General features: G+C 42.1%; 1 protein-coding gene across 1 annotated transcript in view; it reads right to left on the bottom strand.

Annotated features, from left to right (window-relative positions):
- Positions 1–26,394, bottom strand: part of LOC149173406 (putative nitric oxide synthase) — a 190,489-nt gene that overhangs the window by 134,160 nt on the left and 29,935 nt on the right. Inside the window, exon 2 of the mRNA XM_089426689.1 lies at positions 1,710–1,828. Within this exon, the coding sequence (XP_089282815.1) occupies positions 1,710–1,828 (119 nt within the window). The remainder of the gene's footprint in view (positions 1–1,709; positions 1,829–26,394) is intronic.

Genomic DNA, 26,394 nt, shown 5'->3' with positions numbered 1-26,394 from the left:
CTATTCTAAACCGTGTGCGGATGGATCCACCTCAAATCCTCCAATCCTATCCAGCAAAGGAGGTGTGAGTGGTAAACTAAGAACCTAGCATGTCTAACCATTATAGGCCTAGGATACCATAATACACAGACAACCACAGGTCTATAGAGCTTAACAATTTCAAATCCTTGGCCTTAAAATGGTGTTAATCTGAAATATACATAGGTACTTCCTAGGAGGTAACAAGGACTGTCTAAAGTGAGGACTAAGAGGATGAGCCATGAAAACCGAGAAGGGCCTAGACTCTAGAGAAACCACCAAGAAGAGAAAACCACTTTACATAGATCACTAAACATGGTCTAATACAATAACATAAAATCCAATGGTCGCACTTTTGGGTGGATCATGATACAAAAATACAAACCCCTGTGATGGCACAATTGAGCACGAAACCCTAGACTTTGATATCATCTCAAAATATGAATAAGATTGCCTCAAATAATGGAACAAATCTAGGGAAGAAAATGAGGTAATCCTAAAGTGAAACTGATAAATGAACATATATTTATACCAATACACGGATAAAAAAAATGGCACAATAGTAATTTATAAAGTCCTAGTTGAACTCTTCTACATTTTGGAGTTTTTCTGGGCATATTTTCTGGCCAATTTTGCCTGAAATCTGGCAGAGCTTTGTTAGAATCGCAAGTTTGAGTTGTGTAATTTGAACAATCCAGGTGCTCCAGGGGTTTTTCAGGGTGTTGAACCATTTATGCAGTCAAAAACACATTTAAACAACCAAAGATCACAATCTCACCCACAATTGTATCATTGTATTCCAGCCAAAAAAGACAAAATGTAGAATACTTAGACAGCACCATATATAAATTGACTTAGTCCAACACATAGTACATAAAGGAGGGTTCGGCAGATTTCATAATGCAGCCACACCTAGAGCTACCTCAAGCATACAGTGGGCTCCAAGAAAAACAACACAATCTTTAAAGAAAACACATGAGAATGTATTTTTACTAGGGATGCCACAATCTAGATGTTGTTATTTTACAGATTGCAAATTGCTATTTTCCCTAACAAGGATTATCTCACGATTAGACAACCCTTTCTTAATCTTTACAGACACACTTCCCAACAAGATCTAGACATAAAACATTATAGATGAACAACAGCATCCCTACTACAGGCCGGAAATAACAACCATGAGCTCCACAACGCAGATTTCATGCATTGACAGAGGGATCTTTCTCACTGTGACATCTCTGGGTCTCCCTTTCAGGGTTTTCATGGGGATTGGTGTTCTCCAATCTCAGTTCTGCACTCCCTTCAAAGTCAACTCTCAACAAGCTCATGTACTTATTGCTCATATACAATGTTTGCTTTAGACCACAGATGCAGTAGATGGAACTCGACAGAAGAAAAACTCACAAATTGTAGATATTGCATTGATCAGAAGCTTGTATTTATAATGCAAATTTATTATTATTATTATTATTATTTGTAAAAAGTAATGATAGATATTCATTCCAACATTGGTTTTCAGCTTTTGCTTTCTCATACACTTCTAATTTTGAATCCTATGCCTACTTCTGTCATATTGAGTGCCCATCAAGAATGGCCATTACATATTCAAGAGTTTCTTCTAAGCAATAAGATGTGAAGAAAATAACAAACAGAAATAGTTGATTTTGCAGAAACCTTAAAAGATATCATACCCCTTCTCCATGGAATGCATCAATCTGAATGGGACCAAGTGTGGTGCCGGGCACAGCAGATTGGATAGGTTTGTATCTTCTCGCTGCTGCTGCAACAAAATCCTTAAGTGCCATTGTTTCTGCAGTTTAAATATTAGTACATAAACACTAATCAGCACGTATTATTTGTACATAAGCTTTCTCTTCACATTTTGTTCTTTTTTAACCTCATTTAGCACTTTCTTCCCTAAGAATAATGCATGAGTTGTAACATTGTCAAAAATAACTTTACATTCACTAAAATCTAGTCTACATAACATCTTACTGTCAGTGAATCATCAGTATTGGGCCCAAGTAGCCCTTAATTTTATCAAGTCAGACTGTCATTGTAACAACCGATAAAGAAATAATTTAATGTCCTCTCAAAACACTGGAACAAAAGAAAGCAGAGTTTTTGGTCCTCAAATATTGTTTTTTTTTGCTGTTCCATATCTTTTTATGGCTAAGTTCCCTGAATCCACAAAATACCAAAAGATATTATGTTGAAAATAGTAGCAAGAGAAGGTCTTTTCTGTGCATGTGCCTTAGCCAGAGAATGTTGAAATTTGGACAGCTATGGGATGAATTTCCCCATAGCCCCAAGAGAAGCCCAAAGTTGAATTCAATTGGATAAAGGAAAATATCATAATAAATTACTGAGGCACAAATTGGGCAAGCAATTATTAAAAAGAGTATATTTATTATCATGAGTAACAATTGAAATATTGATTCCCTCCAAATTAAGGTCAAGTCTGTCTATTGAGGCACCTTACCATTCTATATAGATAAAACCTTATTTCTCATGGTTCGAAGACATCAGAAGCTCGCACTCATCTTTGAGGCATGCATATATTTCTAAGGTTCGAATAGGGTTTGTATAAGCTCAAAGGATTCTCCTTGAATCAATCAAGGATAATCTCATTTCTTTTGTCAGATTTGACTACATCCAAGGAAGCCTATGATAAATTGGTCAGATTGTATTCTGTCAACACAACCGGCAAAAGATCTCTCTAAGGAATCCACTCTATGGAACAAGAATGTTAAAAGAAAAAGATGTAGCTTCATACTTTATAAGAATATCAAAAACCAAAGATCAACTTCAAGGACTTGGAGAAACCCTATCTGACTCTGAGTAAATCACTTTTGTAATCAATGTTGTACCTCCAGCTTAGGATGGTTTTGCAGGAGGTATCTATGCAAGAAAGGGCACTCCAACCTTTGAAGAACTATGCGCTCTATGTGTTCTAGAAGAAACAACGTTGAAGGCTAAAATTGATATTAAACCAAACAATGAAAATTCTCAATCTTTTGCAGCCAAATCAAGAAAGAAGTTTGGAAATTTTGGATCTCACGGCAACAGATCTCATAGAAATAAGGATATGTCCAAAAATTCAATGTTATGGTTGTCATGAATATGGACTATTACCACTCAAACTAGAAGGGGTCCTAGGAGGGGGTCCTATAGGGCAAATACTAGGCCAAGGGCAACAATGGAGCGATAGCCCACTGTCACCTCAGCTAAGGCTCCCTGCTCTTTACAGAATTTCACCAGCGGCAGAAGACCCAGTATAATAAGGATCACGAAAATGAATGGATCATTGATAGGATGAAAGGTGATCCTAGAAGCCTATTCACAAGAGAGGCTCAAATATATGGCTTGCTTGCTTAGAAAGCAAGATGAAAGGCTATCTAGGAAGGGCTTAGGAGAATTCCAAGGGCTAGGGTTTGAGTATATGACTTGTCAAGGAGATACCTAGACCCCGAAATCCTTTTGGAAACTTGGATTCCAAGTGGTCTTTGTGAAATTATCCTCAAAAAGTTGCGGGACCACACAGGACCAAATGGACCCAAAATTAGGTCAAGTAAGAGGAATTGGTCACTCAAGGAGGGGAAAAGAAGAGGATCAATGGAAAAATCTTCTTGGAATGGAATGCAATGATCTAGATGAGGTCACTAGCCAAGGGAAACCTAGGGCAAGAAACGATCCCCGAGCTAGGGCTTGCAATATCTAGAGATCCCACCATTGGAATTGCTTCAAATTTGGAGGGCCTCTAAAGCAAACTCCAGCGTAGTTGTGGACCAAAAATTGAAGTGTTTGGATGGCTAGATTGTGAGATAATCGATGACCTATGTAGATTAGACCTAGAGAGAAAGAAAGAAAGGTGAGAAAAATATGTTTTTACGTGATCATCTATGGAGGACCAGTGCCTAATCCTTTGGGAGAAATGGAGCCAAGATGACTCCAATGCTTAGGATGGTTTCATTCAATCAAGGAGGCCTCTTGAACAATTTCACATGTCAATTAGGGCATGAGGAAAACTGCTTCAAGGTCTTTATACTTCAGTGCACAATATGTGATGACTTATCAAGATAAATTTGAATGAAATATCTCTAGGAACATTCACTTATTCAAACATGGCCATAACATGATGCAATGCTAATAAAAGACAAATTCATACCCTTTCACCAAAGAAAAGCAACAAAATTTCGGCCTAGTATAGCAAAAATTAGTGTTGCACGAAACACCCCACCCCCGAATCAAAATCCCAAAACGCGACCCATACAGATCCGTGGGTGATCTGCCCCCCTAAACGCGTCCTAGAAATTCGGAAACGCGGATCGGGCCGGAAAAGCCGCTTCCTAGCATGTGGGAACCGTCCGGCCCCATCCGTGTTTTGGAATTGTCGGGACGTGTTTTGGGGGGCGGATCACCCGGCCAAAATGCCACGTTTCGGGGTCGCTTCCGTACGAATCGCGGCCGACTTCGAGGGCAGTCGGTCGGTTCCACTGTGCAACCCCACTAAAATGATTTTTTTTTTATTTTTTTTGTTAACTAGTGGTTTAGGGTGGGTCTAAGTTGGGTTAGGGAAGGGAATGAAGGGATTAAAAGGCTCTTTCACCTCTCATTTGCTCACTTGTACTTTTGGAGAGCTTGGAGAAGAGAGGAGAGACTTGAGGAGAGCTTGGAGGAGTGAAGAAGGAGGAGCTAGGAGAAGGAGGAGGAGCTTGGAGTAAAGAAGGGCTTCCATCTACAAGAGCTAAAAGAGGTAAACGCAAACCCCAAACTCCCTCACTTTTTTGTCAATGTTTTTTGTATTTTTCTCCTCCCTATCCTACTCTTTCCCATTCTTTCTTCTTGCTCATTTAATTGAAGGTTGTCCACCACCTATATTTGTATTCCAAGATGGTGTTTTTTTTGCTTCTATGTATCATTCCACTTTTGTATTTCATGATGGCAAGGGGGAGTAGGAATAGAAGGGAAGAAGAACAAGAGGATAGTGGTCCCCATATGAGTGACCCAATACATGATGTGGAGGAAGGGGATGAACTTGATGTAGGTTTTAAGTTTTTAACCCTGTACAGAAATTACTTGCATAAGAATTCTAAAAACAATAGAAAATAAACAATGGCGAGAGCATAAAACATAAAACAGATATACACAGATATTTTCCCCTGGATCCCAAAACCGAAACTACCAAATTGATTTTTCATTATATTCCTTTCAATGTTACAATACATATATATACATGTTGAAGCATCCATAAACCCCAATCCATTAACCCTGGATTAGAACATAATCGTAGTTCCCTTGACCAGATCTACAAAATACCATGGGCAGAAAACCATGTGTGAAACCCATCAACAAAACCACAGGTAGGTCCGCCCACCTAATATAGGGTCCAAAATAGCATTCCCGAGGCGCTACCCCAGACCTCGTAGATCGCCCCCCTCAAACCCCCCAACAAGGGGGCTGTCACCCCCCCTATGACCCCCCTGTTGCGCCCAACGCAACGAAGGGGTACTAGTTGTGGAAAGAATATAACATTCTCCCACTTGTTTTCTTTCCACACAGGGGGTCACAGGAGAGCTTAGTCATTGGTCTAGCCCTGCAACACCCATTGTTTCTCTACACCAAGAAAATTTCTCAATGCTCACAGACTTTGTCAATGCATCTGCAGTATTCTTCAAAGTGTCCACCTTTAAAGCACCACCTTTTTGTCCTCAACCATATCCCTCACAATGTGATACTGAACATCAATATGCTTTGTCTTTGAATGATAAGCAGGGTTCTTTGCCAAGAAAATTGCACTTTGGTTGTCACAGTCTATCCTTATAGCTCGCTGTACTAATCCCATACTTGAACACAATCTCTACACCCAAACTGCTTCCTTTCTTACATGAGTAGTTTCCATGTATTCTGCCTCTGTAGTTGAAATTGCCACTACAGATTGTCTCTTGCTCATCCAACTGACTGATGTAGAAATTTCTGTTTTCCCACCCCGGTTTTCAGTTTCTCCTTATTTCTCCCATGTAGTTAAATGCCCATTCCCATAACCATACATTTAACAGACTGAAAAAAATAAATATTGCTGAAAACACAAATTCTGGAAATTTTTCAGAATGCTGGAAATTGCAGAATTAAAAATCAGCAATCAAAACAGCCATTAAAACACATTAAAACACTGATATTTTTGGTCAACTTGACCCTGGAAAAACCCCCTACAACTCTTGGGGAAAACTAGTTTGAGAGTTCTTCTTTATTTCTGAAAATTGTCTTTTTACAGTGAGAATTATTCAGCAAAAAATCAGCAAGCAAATTTACAACTTATCTCCTTTCCCGTGCCTCACAGCAATCTGGAAATTACAGCAAACAGGACAGCAATAAATGTTGTACGGCCTCCGTTTTGTGTGTAGAAAAATCAGGAAACTGCTCCTCGATTTTTGTGCAAAAATCTGCCTTTCACTATGTGTTGAATCAGTTGTACAAATCTGCTCAACTGATGCCTTGGAATGTGTGCCAAGCTGCTGTCTCCTTCTCCTCCCTGCTCAGAAATCTCTCTTGCTCTCTTGCTCTCCTTCTCCCAATCTGCTCATGAAAGAATGAATGACCTTTTCCTCCTTTTCCTCCTTTAATATAACTCCAAGTGACTTTTGGGTGATCTCTAAATCCAATGGCTGAAATAGATTTAGATCAATGGCTGAGATTAAATGCTCATTTAAATCTCACTTTCTATTTTTTAATTCACCCCACTTTAATAAAGACCCACTTAGTCATTTATTTCCAAAGTCACTTTTCCTTTCTAATTTTTCATTTACTTTATAAAAGTTACTTTAAAATAACTTTATCACTTTGTTAGATACCTATAGTAATAGGTTTCATATTTCATGATTGATTATTGAAAATCCAAATATGCTCTGCTTTGCTACTACAAAGATCCCATATTTCCAGAAAATCAGAGGTGTGTGAAGTACTTCAAATATTGAGGACCTTATTACAAATTTTGTGGATGATTCAACAGTTCAAGCTGGATCATGCCATGTTTCAATTTTGAGTTGTAGAATAGAGAAAGAAGTCTGTCCAAACAGCTTAACCTTGGCAGACAAGTAGTTCAGGCAGAGAAATAAAGGTTCCCAAAAGTCTAATCTGGGACCTTGGAAGAGATAAGGGTAGAAGCAGATAGAGGAAAAAAGGAAAAAGCCAAAGAAAAGAAAAGGCAATTGAGGGTTGCAAGTCCAAGTGCCCCTCCAAGAAGAAACAAAAATGCTAGGTGAAATAGTTGGGTAGGCAGTTGTGGCTGCAGAAAAGACATGTTCACCATTACATAGTTGTCAAAGATGTTTTGCCAAGGCAATGAACATATCAGCAAAAAAAGGTGGTGAATTTCATGGATTCACAGCAGAGAGCATCACTAACTTCTCTTTTTCCCCTCTACTCCATCATTAACACCCCCTTTCTAAATCCCCCTCCTTCACTCATACTAACTCCTAACTCTACTATGTAACTCCCCTATTTTACCCCTACCCCTAATAATACTAACACTAAGGTGTATAAAGCCCTAAATTTTATGTATTTTCCCCTCCCACAGGCATAATAGCCATATATTTTCAGAAGGGACCAAATGGCATCTGGCCAATTTGGTGAACCTTTTCCACCCCTCTCCCCTCTGCTGCAAGTTATTTTTTCCTCAAATTCACCTCTGCATGGGTAAAACCCCTCTCCAAGACCCTTTGGCCTACAAAAACCTTTGCAAAAGTCTCTAAGGTAAAAAACCCGCCTCTGGCACGTTTCCCAAACCCACCACATTACGGGTTAAGCGAGAAAAGATGAAAAACCATTCAAAACCCACTAACCTATAGTTTTGCGCCCAAATATTAAATGGAATATTTTATTCTGCTGGCGGGACCCTTCCCCAACATGCTCGACCAGTCGGGAGGCCCGCCAGCCGTCAGATCCCCAGCGCCCAGATCTAAGGGTGGGCGGTCAATTTCAGATCTCGATGTGCCGACATTTAGCGTCCGGGGAAAGCGGTTTTACCCGTCCCGTACAATGGACGCGTGGCGGGCGGTAAGGTTGTTCGGAGCCCCCCTCCCGCTTACCGCCTTTGCCCAAAGGTGGTGCGGGGAAGCCACTTACCGCCACCCCGTATACCGCTATCCCACGTCATGCCTACACGTCATGTCTGCGCCATTCTGACGTCACCCCGCCGATCCCCGCCCCATCATCCCTTGGCCCTCCACGCGGACCCGCCTTTGTACCCGCCTGCCACCGTGTCCTGCCGACCTGGCCAACACCTCAGCATCCACGTCACCCCTCACCTGGGCCCCGCCATGACGTCATGCTGACGTCATTGGCGGAAAAGCGCCAAATTCATATTTTTGCCAAATTTACCGTTTTAAACGGCTAAACGCATGTTTTTGTCGTTTATTTTGCATGCGGAGACTGAACTAGCCGTTGTCAACCTGCTGCCGCGAAATCGTGCATTCAGCCATCAAATTCAACAAGTAAACTGTTCAAAGTTCGAGGCTTAACTGCATTAAGCCTTTGCAACCCAGCCCGCGAGCTTCCAGGTCGATTTGCCAGGTACCTTTCAGGCTGCCTCAAACATCAGGAGGAGGAACCTCAGTTACCAGGACAGCGCCGCCAACAACAGCACCAGGCTTGGATAAGGGAAAGGGAAAAATGGACGCTGAAGATGAAGCAAAAAAGCAGCAGTCAGAGCAGGGAAAGCAACAACCAGAGCAAGAAACAGAGCAGCAAGAAGAACAAACCGGTCTGCCACAAACTGGGCTGCCAGAAACCACCTTATTGCAGACACCACCCCCTCAAGTGGAGCCCCTAACCACTTCAATTTTACAGACCCCGGCACATGAAGAAAGGGGGACCAAAAGACAAAGAGAAGAGTCCACTCCCCTCAGTGGATCCTCCCATCAACCAGAAGCTAAAAGGCAGAGGGCAGACTCCCCAGAAGTAGAAGACATTACTGAAGATGTCTTCAATGATACAGCCAAGGATAGGGAGGGCAGCCAACACACAGGGACTAGCTCCTTTCAGCAGGAGCAGAATTTACAGCTTGGCTTGGAGGTATCATCTTCTTCTCAACAAAGCCAGAAGCTCAAAGGTGTTAAGGCCACCTTCAAAGAAATCAAGGCAGCAAATGAACTATTGAGGGCTGAGGTTTACAAACAATTTATAGATGCCACTCCAGCCCAACAAGAAAGATTGATGTCGGTCTACGACTTCAAAGAGGAGAAGATGATATTCAGCCATTTCAAGCCTAAGGGGCCCAACCCAATGTCCACTGCTGATTTCATCAAAACAAGGGTGGAGGTCTTGGCCAAAGACATACATCCTATGGACCAAATTGAGCTCCATAAGCAGACTGGAGAAATGGTCTATGCCACCTTGGTAGATAAGGCCACACTAGCTCATGAGCTGAAAGAATCCTTGAAGCACACAAATACTCAACTGGATTTTGAGAGATTGTCTTCCAGGGCCAAGGATAACAGGATAAAATCTCTTGAAGAGATTATTGTTGATCTAGGGCATAACCCTAGTGACCCAACCGGGGTAAAAGCCCTCCTGAAGAAAAAAGAGGATGATCTCAATGCCATGAAGAGGAGATTGAAGCTGTCACCTACAGAACATCCTCAGACAGCTGAACTGCAAAAAGAAAAACAAGTTGATCAACAACTTGATCTACTATTGCAGCAGGATCAAAGGATCCAAGAGCTAGAGAAGGAGCTGGAGAAGTCATTACAGGACAAACAGGGAGAATCCACACTACCAACTCCCCCAACAGATTCTACAGCAGCAACAGGCTCTGGGGCAGCAGTGGCCCCTACAACAGCAAATACAGTTGACCAGCCCAGCATAGAAGAACTAACTAAGGCTGTTAAGCAAATGGAGCTACAAGCAGATGAGATAAGGAAGGCAAAAGAAAAACTGGCAGAGATAGATGCCAAGTATGATCAGTCTAAAATGACAGTGGCAGAACAGGGCAGACAGATCAAGACCCAAAAGGACAGAATCAAAGCCCTGGAGAAAGAGCTTGATCTCAAAAACACCATGGCTGAGATCAAGAGGATCTTATGGAATAAAATCACCCAAAGCATGATTAAACAGTGGAAATCACTCAAAACAATCCATGAACATATGGATTTAATTGTGCAAGCTCAGATAGATATCCAGAGGGCTAAGACAGCACTAGGAAATAGACCTGAACAAGCTAGCCAACTGATAGACTTTCTGAACAGGCAAGACAAAGATGAGCTGACAGCAGTTGGAATCACCAACAGAACGGAGGCCATCCTTATGGCCAAAAAGGTGCTAACACTCAGAGGATATGTGCAGACAGCAGAAAGGAGGAGCTATGAGATACAGACTGAAGTTGAAGACTTCAAGCTCAGAATGGGAATGCTACAGGCAAGAGGAATGCCTAGCTTATTGAGCGGTACAGGCAAATTGATCAACAGAGATCAATTTACAAATAGGATGGCCGCGTACATTGAAAATCAAATCACTGCATCCAGCAGTACTTCTGAAGAAACAGTTCCTCCTACAGGACAGAGTTTGTACACTCAGCTTGAAGGGTCATTCTTTATTGAAAATGAAGTTAATCATCTATTTGAAACTCCTCCCAGTTTTTTCAGATACACAGAGCTTGATGAGACATTGATTAAAATGCGAAGGCATCAAATGCCCAAGGAGGATTGGTGGCAAGCCATGCTCCAGATTCTGCCACGGTAGTTTCAAAACTCCGGGTCAAAAGCCAGCTCAGGTCACCGCAGGACAAGTGTAAAGTGGTCAGTGATTGGAAAATATCTAAAAGTGATTCATCACTAACAATGACAGCTAGCCACAAATTTTGAAACACACGCCTTCAGCCGACTACAACTGCTACAAATTCAACAGCATCTGACAGATTTTGACAGCTAAAGGACTAAGAGCTATTACTGCATTTACTTCTTCATTTACTTCTTTAGCTACTGCTCACTGGCAGTTGGCAGCATATTTATGAGGCATTTACTCTTCTTTCAGATATTTTTCCAAATGTAAACTTGTATATATACTCCCCTTAGTAACGCATAAGGGGTTGCTGTAATTTTCTCTTGGAGAACTTCCATCTGATGTAATATTTTCAGAGAATTAATACAAAGGAGGAATGGAACTTCCAGAAGCTTGGTGTATTTGATGTCTTGTGGTGAATGATGCATGTTACAGGATTCCATGGGTGTTCCATAAAACTATAAGTATTTTCAAAACTTCTGTTATGTGTTTTTAGAGTCTTTTGTTCTCTTTGGTTGTTTAAATGTCTTACACTTGATAGTAAGGTGAAAGAATAGTTTCAGGATTTAATCAAGCATTACCCTGAACTCAAACCTGAACTGTCCTCTATGTTTTCTTCAGAAACAGTAATAGCAATTGCAATTCTTAACTGCTGCATTTCAAGCTGTCTCTTTGCTGTAACAGACTATTCCCAGGGATTCAAATTATTGCCCCTGTGACCTCTGTTTTCTCCTCCAAAGTCTGTCTCTTGGAAATATGTAAACAATAAGTGGAAATTCTTAAATGCTTTCACTTTGTGCTGCTTGTTTCCTGTCATTTAGCCAAAAATATGTTTTAATAAAGCACTCAAAAGGCCCTGTAAGTTCCATCTTTCATCTCACAGATTCAAACACATTAAGCCACAGACTCCATTGCCCAATGATATTCAACCTATCTGAAAACTACATCACTGAAGTCTAAGGGAATTTCATCAACCAAAACACAAACATAACCTGTACTCAATACCTAGCCCAGAACACTGTCATTGTAGATATAAAACATAAAGAGAGAGCCCTCTCTGATCACTGTTTGGCTAGAAACAGTGATTAAAAGATTGGTTAGTGGTTACCCCGGCCGTATTCCCTTGGGAGTCATAGGGAACAACCTGGGTGTTAACATAATTGGCGACTCCACTGGGGAACTAAGACTATTCAATTACTATCTATCTTCCAAAGCTTTCATCAAGCCTGAAACTAGCCAAGACATCTTAGGACTGTTTCTCTAATACAGGGACAGTCTTAGGGAAGAGCTAACTAGGGAAACTTATCCTAGCTTTGAAACATATATAGTCATTCCAGAGTTCTTATTTAGCCCTTGTAAATACAAAACTTCTGTATAAAGTTCTGAAAGAACACTTAGAAGCTGGCTCCTAAAAGAAACCCAAGGCATACTAGGGCACACCCTGACCCTGATCAACCCATCATTGTTGATAACCCAAATATCATTCCAAAGAACATAAGGAGACAGCACAAGCAGGATAAGCCTGCTGATTCAGATATAAGGTCAGACCAACCCATCCTCATTCCCACTCCTTGCAAAGTTCTTTTTCGTTCCACACCCAATTCCCCTAGTTCATCTTCAACCCCTCAAAGCCCTCCCATTCCATCCTCACCATCTGCATATACTCACTCAACCAGTTCTCCACTTGTTACCCATCCTATTAACCCCATCACACCTGTAATCCCAGTTGTCCCATTTGTTCCTATCAACCCTATTAACCCTATAAACATGGCTAACAGATATGCACCATTGCAGATTCCAGCCAATGCTCCAGCCCTACCCCAAGACTATCAAACCAGACTCTCATTTTTTGATTCCCATGGCCCTTTGACAGCCATCCAGCATGCTAAAAAGATGCAAGACCACTTTGAGACCTATGAAATTGATGATGATAGTGTCAGGATGAGAATCTTTGTTCAAAGCCTAACTGGGGATGTCAGAACTTGGTTTAGGTCCTTAAATGCAAATTCAATTGCAACCCCTGAAGCTTTATACCAGGAATTTACTAACAGATGGGAGAAAAAGAGAGATCCCCACCACATACTTGGTGAATATAACACTATTAAAAGAGGTCCCCAAGAAACGGTGTTGGAGTATTGTGCCAGGTTTAACAACATATACAATGCCATCCCTCAGAACTTAAGGCCCCCTCCTAATTTGGCCCTTTATAATTTCCCTGATGGTTTTGATTCTGATATGGCCTATCAGTTGAGAGAGAGAGACCCTCCAACCCTTGCAGAAGCTCAAAGGGTTGCAGTCACTGTAGAGGCCAACCTAATTGCCAAAAGAAACAGGGCAAAGCTGGAAAAGAAAACTGGCTTCAAAGAAGAAACCTCGGGTTTCGACCAAAAGCTAGATGCAATTCTAAATAGCATGAAGAGGTTGGGGGAGAGAGTGGAATCAGTGGAAAGAAAATCATCATGGGAGGCACCACAAAACAATCCTCCTAGAAACCCAAATTTCAGGAGAGCCCAGAACCCCAATATAGGAAAGACTAATGCTGACCAAGATATCAGACCCCCTTTTCAAGAAAATTATGCAGAAACTTCTGCTGCAAATCAGCTAAATGAGGACCCTGAAATCAATTTAATAGGTCTGGATGGCAAAAATCATGTATTCTTAACCCAAGAAGACCATGAGGAGGATGAGAGCAATACATTTCAAACTAAGTCAGGGGAATCCTTTGATTTCAAACAAGGATATGACACTGCTGTCTATGAAGTCCACAAACAATACAAACTAAGGAGTAGGACTGTAAATGTAAATCAACCCGAAAAGATAAAAGAAAAACAGCAAACCAAGGAAAGCTCAGTCACTGAACCTGATCATGTGCCAAACTTGCCTACAAAGGAAGTAGTGGTTGAAGAGGTTACTGAACCACTGTCACCATCAAAACAACCCATGGCAACCTTATCCTCTGAGCCTAACCCAAATATTGCCCCTCAAGATATCAATATTAGGGGCAGGTTCCAAAATCAAGATGAAATCCCACCAGAAGATGTAATAAACAAAGAAAGAACTGCTACCCGTGATCCCAAATTGCAAATTGACAAACCCTTTGACCTAGGAGTAGAGATTGGCAAGTTAAAGGTAGCAATTCCCCTCTCAGAGCTAGCAAAGCATGACATGTACAAACAACAGATTAAAAAATCCCTTCAGCTCACCAATAGCAAAGATGATGTAAATGTATTAGATGACACTCCAGAGTTACTGTTTGGTCCAGAGGTAGATGGAAAAACAGTAGTCACAGGGGTTTTACCGTTTTATGTCAGCTTACATGTACATGACAAAATTCTGCACAATGCAATGTTTGACTCAGGAGCCTCTCATAACCTGATGCCAAAAGCAGTCATGGAAAGATTAAACTTAGATATCACAAGACCATACAAAGACTTGTTTTCTTTTGATTCTAGTCAAGTCAAGTGCCTGGGTCTAATTAAGGATTTGTGTGTGTCTCTGGTCCAATTCCCCAACAAAACCATTTTGATGGATGTTGTTGTTGCTGATATCCCACCCAAGTATGGGATGCTATTATCAAGATCATGGGGAGCAAAGCTTCAAGGCTCCCTGCAATTAGACATGTCATATGCAACCATCTCTGTCTTTGGACAACCAAAAAGACTTTATAGGGAAACACTCATGAAGTATATGGTTAGCAGTGAAGAGAAACCCCAAAATTTCCCAATATATGCAGTTCATTCAGACATAGACTCTTACATCCTCTTTAATGACAGCATAGGCCTCTCGGACAGTCACATTAGCACGGAGACATTTAAACCAGAACAAAACATCATTCTAACAAGTAGCACCTGTAAAACATCAATCAGTACAACAAAACACTTTAGCTCTCCCCTAGGGGTCAAAGATGGTCAGGCAAACGATGAAGCTATCCTAGAAAACAAATGGGAGAAGAAACCCCAACTCATGCTCACACTGCCATCCCATGAACAGAACCTCAAATCTCCTGAACAGCAAGGCATCTTGTGGGTCTTAGAATTTGATGGCTCGGTTAACAAGCTAGGAGCAGGAGCTGGAGTATGGATACATAACAAAGAGAAAGGCTATGCAACAGGCAAGGCCTACAGATTGAATTTTAGATGCACCAACAACATGGCAGAATATGAAGCTCTATTACTAGGCCTCAAGATTGCAAAATCATTACAAACACCTAGCCTCTCCATCATGGGAGACTCTGATCTGGTCATTCAACAAGTAAAAGGAAACTTTGTCACTAATGACAAGAGGCTGAGATCCTACAGGTCTGCTGTAATTGAAATATTAGAGACCTTTCATGAGTTTGCTATCACAAAAATTCCAAGGGGCCACAACCTCCATGCACATAGCCTGGCAACATTTGCCAGCACTTTCAAATTCCCATTGGAACCCAACAACTGTTTCACAGCTGAGGTCAGGTACAGACCCTCTATTCCAAACAATGTCAGAGAATGGCAAGTATTTGAGGATGACATGCAAATAAACAATTTTTTAACCCTGCAACAAGAGTTCACTGGATTAAAAATTGATCTTGAGACAGCAAGTCAATCACAAATGCTTGAGACAGCAAGTCAATCACAAATATTTAATGAAGCATGTCAACCACAAATACAGTTTCAACAATCTGCTCACCCTATGTCACCTAAGACAGCGAAACAACTACTCAGTCCAACCATTTTCAACAATGAAAACATTCAACAAATTAAACAAATGGACTGTGAAGAGATAAGTAACATTGAAACTGAAATCATACAACTCAAAGACAACTTCCTCCCAGTGGGCCTTACCCCATTAGAGGATATTTTTGACTCAAATGACATCCCTAGGAAGCCAAAGATGCAGCCATTAGATGCAAGAGTTGAAGAATGCAATATTGGTACTATTGAAAAGCCTAAGATAATAAAGCTATCTGCCTCTTTGCCCCCTGATCAAAAGCCCGAGTACATTGATCTCTTTAAAGAGTTTCAAGATGTCTTTGCCTGGGGATATGAAGATCTCAAGTCCTATGACACATCTGTCATCCAGCATACCATCCCTCTCAAGCCTAATCAAAAACCATTCAAACAGAAATTGAGAAGGATCAATCATGTGCTCCTTCCTTCCATTGAAAAAGAGTTGCATAAAATGTTCAAGGCTGGTATTATAGCACCAATCAGATTCTCTGAATGGATTTCAAATTTAGTCCCTACAAGAAAGAAAACTGGTGAAATCAGACTTTGTGTAGACTTAAGGAATCTGAATCAAGTTTCACTCAAAGATAACTACCCTTTACCAAAAATGGACCACATCCTCCAAAGAGTAGTAGGAGCCTCAAGGATATCACTGCTTGATGGATTCTCAGGCTTCAATCAAATTTTAGTACACCCTGATGATCAAGACAAAACTGCATTTACTACCCCATGGGGAACTTTCAAGTATGTGAAAATGCCCTTTGGATTGAAGAATGCAGGGGCAACATTTCAAAGAGCAATGGACATTGCTTTTGCAAAAGAAATTCATGATTTCTTGGTCATTTACTTAGATGATCTTACACCCTTTTCAAAATCTGACCAAGAACATCTGAAACATTTAAGACAGATTTTCATAACATGCAGAAAATATGGCATCTCCTTAAACCCCAAGAAGTCTTTATTTGGTTTGGAAGAAGGGAAACTTTTAGGACACATCATTTCGAAAGATGGCATAAGAATTGATCCAGATAGGATACAAGCGATCCTCCAAATGCCTCACCCTAGGAATGTTAAAGAGTTGCAAGGATTCTTAGGAAAACTCAACTTTTTAAGAAGGTTCATCCCAAATTTAGCAGAGTTGATCAGACTACTAAACAATATGCTAAAGAAAGATTCAAAGGTCAAGTGGACTGTGGAAGCAAAGCAAGCCTTTGAAAGCATAAAATTGGCCTTAACCCAAACCCCGGTATTAACTAATCCTCAGTTTGACAGAGACTTTATCATTTTCTCTTTTGCCTCCCAGCATACTATTGCTGTTGTATTGTTGCAGAAAGATGACCAAGGGAATGAAAAGCCCATTGCTTTTTTCAGCAGAGCTCTCAGAGATGCTCCTTTGAAGTATCAAATAATGGAAAAACAAGCCTATGCCTTAATCAAAGCTATCAAAGATTTCAGGATTTATATCCTTTACTCTCATGTTGTGGCTTATGTACCAAGTCCCATTGTCAAAGACATTCTCACCCAAGAAAACTTAGAGGGTAGAAGAGGAAAATGGATTGCAAACATACTTGAATTTGACATTGAAATAAAACCTACAAAGTTGATAAAAGGGCAAGGTTTGGCCAAGTTAATGACAGAAGCAAATTTCCAAGCCTTAGATATCAACCAACTGGACAGTGAAACAGAGCTGGCGACTCCAAAGATCAATGTAGCCTTTGAACAATCTCCTTGGTACTCTGATGTCTGTTGTGTGTTACAAAACCTGTGTGCTCCCCCAGGACTGTCCAGAACTAAGTCTAGGTTTCTGAAAATGAAAACATCTAAGTTTTGTGTGATGGATGAGAATCTACTCTGGAAAAACCATGAAGGTATTTTGCTGCACTGTCTTATTGAGAGTGAAACTGACAACATCATGCAAGAATTCCATGCTGGAGACTGTGGTGGACATCTATACTGGAAGTCCACTGTAGACAAAATATTAAGGGCTGGTTATTACTGGCCCACTATGTTCTCTGATGTGAAGAAATTCACAACATCATGCCACAAGTGCCAACTGTTTGAAGGCAGAAGACAGTTGCTGCCACTTCCTTTGAGGCCCATTTCAACAGAAAGACCTTTTCAACAATGGGGCTTGGATTTCATTGGGGAGATTCATCCCTCATCTTCAGGACAACACAGATGGATTTTGACTGCAACAGACTACTTCACCAAGTGGATTGAAGCTGCCCCATGCAGACAAGCAAATGATTCAGTGATCATTCAATTTTTGGAGAATAATATACTGGCTAGATTTGGCTGCCCAGATAAGATAATAACAGACAATGCTGCTGCCTTCAAATCCAAGAAAATGATAAACTTCTGCCATAAATTTCACATTACTTTGGGCCATTCTACAGCTTACTATCCTCAGGGAAATGGTCTTGCTGAATCATCAAACAAAAGCTTGATAAACATCATAAAGAAAGTGTTGGAAGAGAACAAAAAGAACTGGCACAAGAAACTAGTAAATGCTTTATGGGCAGATAGATTAACCACCAAAAGATCAATTGGGACCAGCCCATATGAGTTGGTCTATGGATTAGAGGCCAGATTTCCTTCATCACTAGGGGTGCCAGTTATGAAACTTCTACAAGAAAGTCAAGCAGAGCCAAATGATATGCAAAGAAGGATCAACCAGATAATCTGTTTACAGCAGACCAGAGAACAAGTTTTCAGCAGAGTGCAAATATTACAAGAAAAACTGAAAAAGGCCTTTGACAGAAGAACCAAAGCAGAAGATTTCAATATGGGAGACAAAGTTCTAAAGTGGGATGCAAGAAGAGAAGAGAAAGGGAAACATGGGAAATTTGATTCTTTGTGGAAAGGACCATTTGCTGTCCAAGCAGTACAAGGTAATAACACTTATTTCCTTAAAAGTTTGACTGTAACTGAACTGGATGAAGGTCCTGTCAATGGCAGGATGTTGAAGCACTATTATGATGGTTCACTATGATAGGGATCCAAAGGTTCATTGTATATATGCAGGCCTACATATGTTTTTTTTTAGTTTGTAAAAAGATGTTTTCAAGTGCTGCACCTAGCAGCAATAGGCAGATAGAATCAAAGGTTCCCCAAGGAAAAGCACACAATTTTGACAGGTTACATGCATCAGATTCCAAAGATTAAGATGGACAGTCAAGGAACAAGGCAATCTGACCTGTTGTTCTTGGTCTTTCAAAAGAAAAACCATCCCCATGTGGAGCCACTGTTAGATACCTATAGTAATAGGTTTCATATTTCATGATTGATTATTGAAAATCCAAATATGCTCTGCTTTGCTACTACAAAGATCCCATATTTCCAGAAAATCAGAGGTGTGTGAAGTACTTCAAATATTGAGGACCTTATTACAAATTTTGTGGATGATTCAACAGTTCAAGCTGGATCATGCCATGTTTCAATTTTGAGTTGTAGAATAGAGAAAGAAGTTTGTCCAAACAGCTTAACCTTGGCAGACAAGTAGTTCAGGCAGAGAAATAAAGGTTCCCAAAAGTCTAATCTGGGACCTTGGAAGAGATAAGGGTAGAAGCAGATAGAGGAAAAAAGGAAAAAGCCAAAGAAAAGAAAAGGCAATTGAGGGTTGCAAGTCCAAGTGCCCCTCCAAGAAGAAACAAAAATGCTAGGTGAAATAGTTGGGTAGGCAGTTGTGGCTGCAGAAAAGACATGTTCACCATTACATAGTTGTCAAAGATGTTTTGCCAAGGCAATGAACATATCAGCAAAAAAAGGTGGTGAATTTCATGGATTCACAGCAGAGAGCATCACTAACTTCTCTTTTTCCCCTCTACTCCATCATTAACACCCCCTTTCTAAATCCCCCTCCTTCACTCATACTAACTCCTAACCCTACTATGTAACTCCCCTATTTCACCCCTACCCCTAATAATACTAACACTAAGGTGTATAAAGCCCTAAATTTTATGTATTTTCCCCTCCCACAGGCATAATAGCCATATATTTTCAGAAGGGACCAAATGGCATCTGGCCAATTTGGTGAACCTTTTCCACCCCTCTCCCCTCTGCTGCAAGTTATTTTTTCCTCAAATTCACCTCTGCATGGGTAAAACCCCTCTCCAAGACCCTTTGGCCTGCAAAAACCTTTGCAAAAGTCTCTAAGGTAAAAAACCCGCCTCTGGCACGCTTCCCAAACCCACCACATTACGGGTTAAGCGAGAAAAGATGAAAAACCATTCAAAACCCACTAACCTATAGTTTTGCGCCCAAATATTAAATGGAATATTTTATTCTGCTGACGGGACCCTTCCCCAACATGCTCGACCAGTCGGGAGGCCCGCCAGCCGTCAGATCCCCAGTGCCCAGATCTAAGGGTGGGCGGTCAATTTCAGATCTCGATGTGCCGACATTTAGCGTCCGGGGAAAGCGGTTTTACCCGTCCCGTACAATGGACGCGTGGCGGGCGGTAAGGTTGTTCGGAGCCCCCCTCCCACTTACCGCCTTTGCCCAAAGGTGGTGCGGGGAACCCACTTACCGCCACCCCGTATACCGCTATCCCACGTCATGCCTACACGTCATGTCTACGCCATTCTGACGTCACCCCGCCGATCCCCGCCCCATCGTCCCTTGGCCCTCCACGCGGACCCGCCTTTGTACCCGCCTGCCACCGTGTCCTGCCGACCTGGCCAACACCTCAGCATCCACGTCACCCCTCACCTGGGCCCCGCCATGACGTCATGCTGACGTCATCGGCGGAAAAGCGCCAAATTCATATTTTTGCCAAATTTACCATTTTAAACGGCTAAACGCATGTTTTTGTCGTTTATTTTGCATGCGGAGACTGAACTAGCCGTTGTCAACCTGCTGCCGCGAAATCGTGCATTCAGCCATCAAATTCAACAAGTAAACCGTTCAAAGTTCGAGGCTTGACTGCATTAAGCCTTTGCAACCCAGCCCGCGAGCTTCCAGGTCGATTTGCCAGGTACCTTTCAGGCTGCCTCAAACATCAGGAGGAGGAACCTCAGTTACCAGGACAGCGCCGCCAACAACAGCACCAGGCTTGGATAAGGGAAAGGGAAAAATGGACGCTGAAGATGAAGCAAAAAAGCAGCAGTCAGAGCAGGGAAAGCAACAACCAGAGCAAGAAACAGAGCAGCAAGAAGAACAAACCGGTCTGCCACAAACTGGGCTGCCAGAAACCACCTTATTGCAGACACCACCCCCTCAAGTGGAGCCCCTAACCACTTCAATTTTACAGACCCCAGCACATGAAGAAAGGGGGACCAAAAGACAAAGAGAAGAGTCCACTCCCCTCAGTGGATCCTCCCATCAACCAGAAGCTAAAAGGCAGAGGGCAGACTCCCCAAAAGTAGAAGACATTACTGAAGATGTCTTCAATGATACAGCCAAGGATAGGGAGGGCAGCCAACACACAGGGACTAGCTCCTTTCAGCAGGAGCAGAATTTACAGCTTGGCTTGGAGGTATCATCTTCTTCTCAACAAAGCCAGAAGCTCAAAGGTGTTAAGGCCACCTTCAAAGAAATCAAGGCAGCAAATGAACTATTGAGGGCTGAGGTTTACAAACAATTTATAGATGCCACTCCAGCCCAACAAGAAAGATTGATGTCGGTCTACGACTTCAAAGAGGAGAAGATGATATTCAGCCATTTCAAGCCTAAGGGGCCCAACCCAATGTCCACTGCTGATTTCATCAAAACAAGGGTGGAGGTCTTGGCCAAAGACATACATCCTATGGACCAAATTGAGCTCCATAAGCAGACTGGAGAAATGGTCTATGCCACCTTGGTAGATAAGGCCACACTAGCTCATGAGCTGAAAGAATCCTTGAAGCACACAAATACTCAACTGGATTTTGAGAGATTGTCTTCCAGGGCCAAGAATAACAGGATAAAATCTCTTGAAGAGATTATTGTTGATCTAGGGCATAACCCTAGTGACCCAACCGGGGTAAAAGCCCTCCTGAAGAAAAAAGAGGATGATCTCAATGCCATGAAGAGGAGATTGAAGCTGTCACCTACAGAACATCCTCAGACAGCTGAACTGCAAAAAGAAAAACAAGTTGATCAACAACTTGATCTACTATTGCAGCAGGATCAAAGGATCCAAGAGCTAGAGAAGGAGCTGGAGAAGTCATTACAGGACAAACAGGGAGAATCCACACTACCAACTCCCCCAACAGATTCTACAGCAGCAACAGGCTCTGGGGCAGCAGTGGCCCCTACAACAGCAAATACAGTTGACCAGCCCAGCATAGAAGAACTAACTAAGGCTGTTAAGCAAATGGAGCTACAAGCAGATGAGATAAGGAAGGCAAAAGAAAAACTGGCAGAGATAGATGCCAAGTATGATCAGTCTAAAATGACAGTGGCAGAACAGGGCAGACAGATCAAGACCCAAAAGGACAGAATCAAAGCCCTGGAGAAAGAGCTTGATCTCAAAAACACCATGGCTGAGATCAAGAGGATCTTATGGAATAAAATCACCCAAAGCATGATTAAACAGTGGAAATCACTCAAAACAATCCATGAACATATGGATTTAATTGTGCAAGCTCAGATAGATATCCAGAGGGCTAAGACAGCACTAGGAAATAGACCTGAACAAGCTAGCCAACTGATAGACTTTCTGAACAGGCAAGACAAAGATGAGCTGGCAGCAGTTGGAATCACCAACAGAACGGAGGCCATCCTTATGGCCAAAAAGGTGCTAACACTCAGAGGATATGTGCAGACAGCAGAAAGGAGGAGCTATGAGATACAGACTGAAGTTGAAGACTTCAAGCTCAGAATGGGAATGCTACAGGCAAGAGGAATGCCTAGCTTATTGAGCGGTACAGGCAAATTGATCAACAGAGATCAATTTACAAATAGGATGGCCGCGTACATTGAAAATCAAATCACTGCATCCAGCAGTACTTCTGAAGAAACAGTTCCTCCTACAGGACAGAGTTTGTACACTCAGCTTGAAGGGTCATTTTTTATTGAAAATGAAGTTAATCATCTATTTGAAACTCCTCCCAGTTTTTTCAGATACACAGAGCTTGATGAGACATTGATTAAAATGCGAAGGCATCAAATGCCCAAGGAGGACTGGTGGCAAGCCATGCTCCAGATTCTGCCACGGTAGTTTCAAAACTCCGGGTCAAAAGCCAGCTCAGGTCACCGCAGGACAAGTGTAAAGTGGTCAGTGATTGGAAAATATCTAAAAGTGATTCATCACTAACAATGACAGCTAGCCACAAATTTTGAAACACACGCCTTCAGCCGACTACAACTGCTACAAATTCAACAGCATCTGACAGATTTTGACAGCTAAAGGACTAAGAGCTATTACTGCATTTACTTCTTCATTTACTTCTTTAGCTACTGCTCACTGGCAGTTGGCAGCATATTTATGAGGCATTTACTCTTCTTTCAGATATTTTTCCAAATGTAAACTTGTATATATACCCCCCTTAGTAACGCATAAGGGGTTGCTGTAATTTTCTCTTGGAGAACTTTCATCTGCTGTAATATTTTCAGAGAATTAATACAAAGGAAGAATGGAACTTCCAGAAGCTTGGTGTATTTGATGTCTTGTGGTGAATGATGCATGTTACAGGATTCCATGGGTGTTGCATAAAACTATAAGTATTCTCAAATCTTCTGTTATGTGTTTTTCGAGTCTTTTGTTCTCTTTAGATTGTTTAAATGTCTTACACTTGATAGTAAGGTGAAAGAATAGTTTCAGGATTTAATCAAGCATTACCCTGAACTCAAACCTGAACTGTCCTCTATGTTTTCTTCAGAAACAGTAATAGCAATTGCAATTCTTAACTGCTGCACTTCAAGCTGTCTCTTTGCTGTAACAGACTATTCCCAGGGATTCAAATTATTGCCCCTGTGACCTCTGTTTTCTCCTCCAAAGTCTGTCTCTTGGAAATATGTAAACAATAAGTGGAAATTCTTAAATGCTTTCACTTTGTGCTGCTTGTTTCCTGTCACTTAGCCAAAAATATGTTTTAATAAAGCACTCAAAAGGCCCTGTAAGTTCCATCTTTCATCTCACAGATTCAAACACATTAAGCCAAAGACTCCATTGCCCAATGATATTCAACCTATCTGAAAACTACATCACTGAAGTCTAAGGGAATTTCATCAACCAAAACACAAACATAACCTGTACTCAATACCTAGCCCAGAACACTGTCACTGTAGATATAAAACATAAAGAGAGAGCCCTCTCTGATCACTGTTTGGCTAGAAACAGTGATTAAAAGATTGGTTAGTGGTTACCCCGGCCGTATTCCCTTGGGAGTCATAGGGAACAACCTGGGTGTTAACACACTTAAAGTCACTTTTAAATTAGATTTAACTTTATAAAATTATAAAGTTACTTTAGGAGAAAAATTAAATTCTTTTGGACACTTTTCCCTAGGCCAAAGATCAAAGCCTAAGGGAACCACCTGTCCTCCGGTACCAAATTTCAACACTCCCTCTTACCGAGGAAGGTGTTCCTCACCACACCCATCTTGTCTCTGAAGTAGACATGCTTGCCCCGTGGTAAGGCTTTGGTAAGGATATCTGCAACCTGCTCATCAGTGGAAATATACTCAAGCTTCACAGCTCCCTTCTGAACATAGTCTTTGATGAAATGATATCTGATCCCGATATGCTTTGACCTGTCATGAAATACTGGATTCTCCGTGAGTTTAATGCAACTCTGATTATCACAGTAAATCACTGAAGGTCTCAACGACTGACCAAATAAGCCAAACAACATCTTGCGAAGCCAGATGGCCTCACAAATAGCTAGACTGGCTGCCATATACTCTGCTTCCGCTGAACTCAGTGCTACTGACTGCTGCTTCCGGCTGAACCATGACACTATTGTTGAACCCAACCCAAAACAACACCCTGAAGTGCTCTTCCTATCAGAAGCACAACCTGCCCAATCAGAATCAGTGTATCCTGCCAATCTCACTCCATCTCCCTGCCTGTAGTCCAGACCATAATCCACTGTCCCCTGCAAGTACCGCAAAATGTGTTTTGCAGCCACCCAGTGAACCTTCCTAGGTTCACACATAAACTGACTCATCGTGTTGACTGCAAAACAGATATCTGGTCTAGTGTTGACCAAATACATCAAGGAATCAATCAGCTGCCTGTACAATGTGGGATCCACCAACTCGGAATCCGAAGCATGAAGCTTCTTCCAGTTGGTGATCATCGGTGTCGACATGGGTCTACAATCCTCCATGTGGAATCTGCTAAGGATGTCCAAAATATACTTCCCCTGCCCCAGGAAGAAATGCCCCTCCTCCTGCCACACCTCCAAACCCAAAAAGTAATGCATCAAGCCGATGTCCTTCATCTCAAACTCTGCCGCAAGATCTCTCTTGCAGTGCTCTATGAGTCTCTCTGCACCTGTAGTGATCAAGTCATCCACATACAGCACCAGAATGAGAGGCTCCTCACCAATCACAATAAAGTTAAGGTTCGGATCTGCCTCACTCTTTGTGAAACCCATCCCCTGCAAGTATGCATCTATCCTGGAGTACCAAGCTCTGGGAGCTTGCTTCAGGCCATAAAGGGCCTTCTTCAATCTGCACACATGGGACTCCTTCCCATGCACCTCAAAGCCCTGTGGCTGCTCAATGTACACCTCCTCCTGTATGAAGCCATTGAGAAATGTGGTCTTCACATCCATCTGGTGGATCTTCCAACCCATCTCTGCTGCTATCGATATAATGGAGCAGATCGAAGTATATCGAGCCACGGGAGCGAAGGTCTGCTCATAATCAACTCCCTCTACCTAGGAGAACCCTCTAGCCACAAACCTCGCTTTGAATTTCTCAATGCTGCCATCTACAGCATGCTTTACCTTGTAAAGCCATCTGGAAGTAACCACGGATTTGCCCTCAGGCCTCGGCACCACCTCCCAAACATCATTCTTCATGATAGAAGAATACTCCTCCTGCATGGCCTCTCTCCAGACCTGCTGGCTAGCTGCCTCCTCATAGCTAGAAGGTTCAGAGTCAAGGATGCTGGTAACCATCGCCATATAACTACAAAACCTCTCAGGTGGTCTACTCTCTCTGACCGGCCTCTTCGGCTCAGCAACAGATGTGGCATCTCTCAAGGTGTCCTGAAGCCACTTGGGCTTCCTCTTCCCTGAGCGCACTTCTCCCACCGGAGAATGAAACTCCTCCTCATCATCATCATCAGTAGCCTGAACTCCTGACTGTCTGTCTGTTGTCCTCCTGCCTGCACCTGAACCTGTAGAAGCTGAGGTACCGTGTGAACTGTCCATCAGTGGACTCCCTAGTGAACTGCTCTGCATGCTTCCCGGAGCACCACCCCTCTGGCTCGATGAGCCACTGCTCACTGACGGACCTGACATCCTCATAGATGTACCTCCTGATCCTTCTGATCCCTGCCCACTGAATCCCTACGACTGACTCAACTGTTGCTGAGGGTCTGGCTGATCCAGATACTCTAACTCCCGTGACCTCCTAAAGGCCCTGTCCTCCTCAAACTTCACATCCCGTCTGACAACAACTCTCCTCTGTGTAGGAATGTAAATCCGAAAGGCATTTGAAGTCTCACTGTAGCCCACAAAGATACCCTTCTCTGCGGTGGGCTCTAGTTTGGTCCTCTTCTCCTTGGGTATATAGGAGTATGTAATGCATCCAAAGATATGAAGATGACCAATATCAGGCTTCTTCCCAGAGAAAGCCTCCTCCGGAGTCATGTGCCCCAAGGCACGATGCGGACTCCTGTTCTGCAAGTAAACACCTGTGTTGCAGACCTCTGCCCACAAGAACAATGGCAACCCCTGATCATGTAACATGGCTTTGGCAGCCCCTATGATGGATCTGTTCTTCCTCTCTGCAACCCCGTT

Source organism: Pinus tabuliformis, chromosome 4_2, assembly GCF_031772625.1.
Source record: "Pinus tabuliformis cultivar Carrire ecotype Pingquan chromosome 4_2, CPIR1, whole genome shotgun sequence".
In the NCBI taxonomy this organism is placed as follows: domain Eukaryota; kingdom Viridiplantae; phylum Streptophyta; class Pinopsida; order Pinales; family Pinaceae; genus Pinus; species Pinus tabuliformis.
The sequence above is the reverse complement of the archived record's forward strand: the minus strand, read 5'-3'. Positions and strand labels throughout refer to the sequence as shown.